This window comes from Rutilus rutilus (assembly GCF_951802725.1).
Source record: "Rutilus rutilus genome assembly, chromosome: 4".
NCBI classification, from domain to species: domain Eukaryota; kingdom Metazoa; phylum Chordata; class Actinopteri; order Cypriniformes; family Leuciscidae; genus Rutilus; species Rutilus rutilus.
Genome location: NC_140212.1, coordinates 30,011,559 through 30,017,057, shown reverse-complemented (window position 1 = coordinate 30,017,057; position 5,499 = coordinate 30,011,559). Strand labels below are relative to the sequence as shown.

Here is a 5,499-nt window from a genome sequence, read left to right as displayed (position 1 = left end):
TTGACCTGTTATGAAATCAGTCTCGGTTTTCTTGATGGCATTCAGGAAAACAGTTACTTCTACAGCCTACACACTGCAATATAAACAACATCTCTGCATGCTCTCTTCACGTCGTCCTTGTAAAATAATAATAATAAGTAAACAAACATCAAAATCACTTCGCTGAAAATGAAACGCCACTTACCAGCAGCCGCAGATTTTAAGATATCTTCTGGTAGTGCGCGTAGCCGCGCGAAATTAAAGAATCTGCGTGCAGCGTGCGGAATCGTTCCGGATGAGTTCGTCAGGTGAAAGGTCATCATGTGGATCATTTCATTTACGGCTAAATTATTATTTATTAATTTTACTAATAGTTAGGTTGGGCAGGCATCCACAAAAGGGCCTTTAATTACAAAAAAGGAGAGGAAATTTTGCCTTGACAAAAGGGCACTTTGGGCACCAAGGGGCAAAGGGGCAGGTGCTCGAGCACCCAACGCCCCCCCCCCTCTGCACGTGCCTGACGTTTCTGTAGAATGACCCGTATAATAAATCAACAGCTCCTACTTACCACTATGTGTCTGCGGATATCTAGAGGGGTTCAGAAGGGCATCGAGGCAGTGAAGTAGATCCATGCAATCCTCGGGGAACCGATCTTGCAAGGCATCTATCGGATGTTGAACATAGCGTTCCCTGGCTTTTCTGAAAGCTTGAATGGAGCGGTCGCTTGAATTGGTCACTTTGACATCCTTGTATGTGCCGTCTTTATAGCCCGCCTGGAATGTCTCCTCTTCTGGACCTGGGACATCTCGTAACTGTGTAAATGCCGCGACAGATGCTTGCACTATTGGTCGGATGCTGGAAAGATTGACGTTGTCTTTCTGAAAAACTAAATTCAGTTTTGTCATCACTGGTAGTAGATCGGCCAGTGCGTGAGTCAGGGCTATGAAGCTGTAGGTCTGGATTTGACCAAGCAGCCCTTGTGCTTGGGTATTTCCTCCCACGGCCTCTTCATGAAGTTCCATGGCCACAGCTGCCCAGTTGTGCTTCATGGCCTCCACAGCCCTGTGTAGGGATAGCCAGCGTACTGCGCACGGCTGCTTGAGGCTGACCATGTCCTCATCACTGAGTGTAGCTGTTAATTGGCGGAGCCGGGATGTTCTGGTGGCAGAGTGTCTGTAGAAGGAGTACACTGAGGAGATCGTGTTTTTGTAAGCTCTGATGTTTTCCACAGCTTTCGCTGCGTCCAGCGCAGCAAGTGCAGCCCTGTGGGCAACGCAGTGCACCTGGATAGAAAAGGGATTCGCTTGCTTAAACAAAGCACCAGCCCCACCATGCCTTCCCATCATTACACTTGCACCATCTGAACCCAGGCCAATGACACGGGACAGTGCTATATCCATTTCGCGAAGCACCGCAACAACGCGATCATAAATGCATCTTGCGGTCCCGCAGTCCACATCATAATTTCCAAGAAAGCATGTCTCCACCTTTCCTTTTATTTCCAGCTTTAGATATACGATTAACTTTTTGTTCACAGTGATATTTACAGTTTCGTCAATTATTATTCCAATGAAGTCACTGTTTTTCAGTTTTTCACGGATCTGTTCGACCACGACATGTTCTAATGCTCTCTCCATATCATCCACAGAGTCGCTGTGGCAATAAAGGCCATCGGTGGTGACAAAATCTGGAGCCTCGAGAGCTTGCAGTAGCTCAGTCTGTGCTACAAAATGGTTAGATGGGAGATCATGTTTTGCCATGTGGAATACAATTTTGAGCTGAGAGCATAGTTTTTTCTTAGAAGTTTCCGTGGCCTTGTCACAGTGGCCTTTCATCGCAACCTGCTGTGGCGTTAAATTGAGCGCCGCAACATGGTCATTGCTCTGACTATGTTCAATGAGAGCAGACATTCTCAAATTATTCGACCCTCTTGTGAATCCGTTGCGTCGTCCTGCCTTTTCGCAGTGCAAACAGAATTTTTTTTCGTTACTATCAACTACCTCACATCTTAGCCGTGGGAACTTGTCACTCCATTCCGACCACTCCATACACCCTACACTTCGGCTTTTTCTCCGGTGGTGGTGGTGGTGGAGCTGTCTGGACATCTGAGGCTTCAGGCGTTCCTGATTCACCATCGTCCGTTGCGTCTGGCCTCTGAAAAAAGCTTTTAAGGCTAGTCTGCCTGGGCCTGGCCATATTTGAAACGTCTCACTCACTCGTTCGTTGTTTAGGTCTATATTACAGCCGTTTTAGGCGTGCACTTTATTTGAAATGCAGAATGCGAATACTTGTGGGTGAATACTTAATTCTGATTGGCTGCAGGGTGTCCATAGAGGACACCTAGTAAAGGAGTTCTGGTGAAACTGACTGTTTACCGTTCGAAATTAATAAATAAATGCGCTGGCTACATCAGCTGTGAGTAACCATAGCAACAGGCAGTAAACTGAAGGGTTCTACGAGCTGAGTGGACATTTTAGGCTTATTCTCAAATTCAGATTGTGTTAGGGGGCGGGATTATTAGGAAATTTTAATCGGACAATTTGACCAGAGAGATTTAATTTTGTCGGACATTTCATTTTTTTTTCGGACAACGGAAACCCTGGTATTGATAATCTATTAACTCTCAGGAAAAATATTTTTCATGGCCACAGAAAAATAACTCCTTCTTAGCATGTAGCTGTCATCACAATTGTTAAATTAATGTTGATTTAGAAGCAAGGGTCCAGAATCAACTAGCATAATTGTACACAAAGTTTTATTTAACTAAATCACGAACACAACTAATATAAACAAGCACGTACACGATGCGTTCGTGGATAAAATGGAAAGTGAATGAAACCGGAAACAGAACAGGGGAATGATGCTATGATAAGAGTCATTTAATCATCTGAAAGAACCATCAGTTTATTAGTGCAAACACCTTGTTAAGAGGGGTATACCGCTTATGATAAACATCAGTTTACAGTCTTTCAGCTGTTTGTAATGAACAAATAAAACAAAAGTAACAAATGTTTCAAATGGTTTTTAGTTTAACCATTAGGTTCATAGTTTGCAAGTTTAAAGTTGAAGGAACAGTGGTTACACTAGAAGACACGAGCCCTCTCTTTTTACCCTCGATGCTAGGAGGTCTTTGGTGGCCCAGCATCTAGCACGACGCTGGGTCGCGGGCCCTGGCGCAGGGGCAGTGGGTAGCGCTTCGCTGGTCGCGACTGGCACCGAGTATCACCCGCAGGGCGGGGCTGAGAGACCTGCTTCGCCGGCTTGGCTGCATGAGGCGGGGCGGACTTGGGCCTGCTTGAAGCGGAGCTGGAGCGTTTCGGCAGGAAGTGTCGCATAGCTTGGGACGACTTCTGTGCTTCTGTCTCCATCTCTATGCTCTCAGGCTGCCGTTGGCTGCGGCGTTTCTTCTTCCTCGGACGAAGTACAGCCAGGAAAGGAAGAGCGCGGGGAGCGGCGTCGCCGTCTCATGAGAGAGCTAGCCGTGTCCGCAGCACAGAGATGGGCATGCTCTCACAGACAGAGCAGCCGCCGGCAGAGAGTGTGTTGCCCCCTTGGACAATAACAACGACAACCTTTTCTTTTCTGTAGATTTATTTGCCCCGGTTGTTTTTCTCTTTTGTTTTTCTGTGACAGATTTTGGGGCTGAAAGTTTTAACATGAACAACAACATGCGTTAACTGCACTTCTTCTCTCCTTTTTAACCACCAGTCTTTTCTTCTCACAGCGCCCCCAACTGTATACATATTCTCCGAGGCCCTCAATATTAATCCCCTTTACATTATATTACTGCAAATTATATTTACAATAAACAAGAACATAAAACAAATTAAATAATTATTTGAGGTCATTACACCCTCCCCCACAAAAAAAAAAAAAAAAAAAAGTTACAACACATTTTTTAGTTTACTATCTCTTGGTAAATATTGAAAATGAAAATTCCAATAACAGTGTAATGTACATACTTTCTCACAGCTTAACAATATATTTTACTTCCATACAACTGTGACATTATTACAATAATCTAAACTTTTAGTTTTTATGCATGTTGAAAGGTGTCTCGTCTTTAGGCTCGCTGGTGGGCCCCCCAAAGTATCCTGTAATGACAAGTGGACACAACCACATACACCGCCACAATGTATTTGACACATTTTAAATGTCACTTCAGTAATGCATTAATCTCTTAGTGTTTCCTTCAGCCTTTCAACTATACCTTAAGCTGACCAAACTATAATTCTGCTGTATAGCATTATTACGACTGTAGATTTACCATACCCTTAACTGTTTATAACTCACTTAACAAAAATATGACTTTGAACATTACTATTTCATCTCTCACTAGTGTTACTTAGTATGAAGGATACAGATTCAGGTGATCGATGCTCAGCTGGGGTTGTACACAGCAGGTTATCACGTCAGTGTTTCCACCACAAACACTCCAGTTCACTGGTCGAAGCGTGGGCTCACCCAGGGTGTCATACGTATATAGATTTCTAGGTCGCCTGGTTCTGACAGAAGTTCTCCTCATAGGTTCCGGTGCCAATTCACTATCTTCATGCTCGGCTTCTCCAACGGATCCTTCCTCCAGCTCCCGCTCCCCTTGAAGATCTCCCAGCACTTCTTCATCGGGCTTCTCAGAATCTGGTAGGTTTACAGATTCGTCAACGATTTCTTCGATGTCAGGTTCCTTTTGAGGTTTCCTGTTTCTCTCCTCTCTTCCAGGGTGAAATTCTGCTGCACACGAATCTAGATCTGTTCCTGCTCTCTGTATTGGAACCCACAAGTCAACCTCCTCGTCGCTGGAACTGTCTGTGCTTTCATGGTGAGTATTTTGTTGTGGTTGTGCTTCCTGTTTTGATCTGTTCCTTTGACATCCTTTTCTTTCCAGATGAACATCGACTGTCCTCTGCTCATCAACCAGGTAAGGACAAGGTAACAGAAGGTTCCGGTGCAGCACTCTTTCTTTTCCAGTCACATCCAACGGTCCAACTACATACACCAGGCCATCTCCTCTCCTTTCTTTCACCACATACGTTTGTTTTTTCCAGAACGCTCGCAGTTTTCCTGGGCCACCTCTTTCTTGACAGATTTCTCACCAACACACGATCCCCTGGCTCCAGAACAGAACTCCTATGGCCTCCAACATGGACATAACAGTCTCTTCCTGTTGTAGTACAAAGCCTTCTGCAGATCTAGAGGGTTGAGCCGACAGGTCTGGGTCAGCTTGACATATGTAGCACATGCGTGTGGCTGCACACTCTACATACATCACTGCCCCACAGGTACATGCCTCTGTCTTTCTCCCTGAAACATTTTTGCCACAAATTCCACATTTTTTTGTTCGATCTAAAGACTGAAACAAAAGTGAGGCCAGGCGCATTCTCTCTTGTTGTACAGGGATTTTTAAACGAATGTCCATTCTAAGGTCCTGAATACATCCAGTATCCCAGTCATCCTTGGCAAACACTCCACTATTCTCTCTCAACAGGCGGCCGCTGTCCATCAGGAAGAGACTCTAGCGAA

At 44.9% G+C, this 5,499-nt stretch overlaps 1 protein-coding gene across 1 annotated transcript; it reads right to left on the bottom strand.

Annotated features, from left to right (window-relative positions):
* Positions 1-539: 539 nt before the first annotated feature.
* On the bottom strand, positions 540-1,889 carry LOC311289812 (zinc finger protein 862-like; the record flags this gene model as incomplete). Its single annotated transcript, XM_084408058.1, has 1 exon — positions 540-1,889. The coding sequence occupies one exon, from the start codon at positions 1,887-1,889 to the stop codon at positions 540-542; it is 1,350 nt and encodes a 449-aa protein (XP_084264184.1).
* Between the last annotated feature and the right edge of the window lie 3,610 nt (positions 1,890-5,499).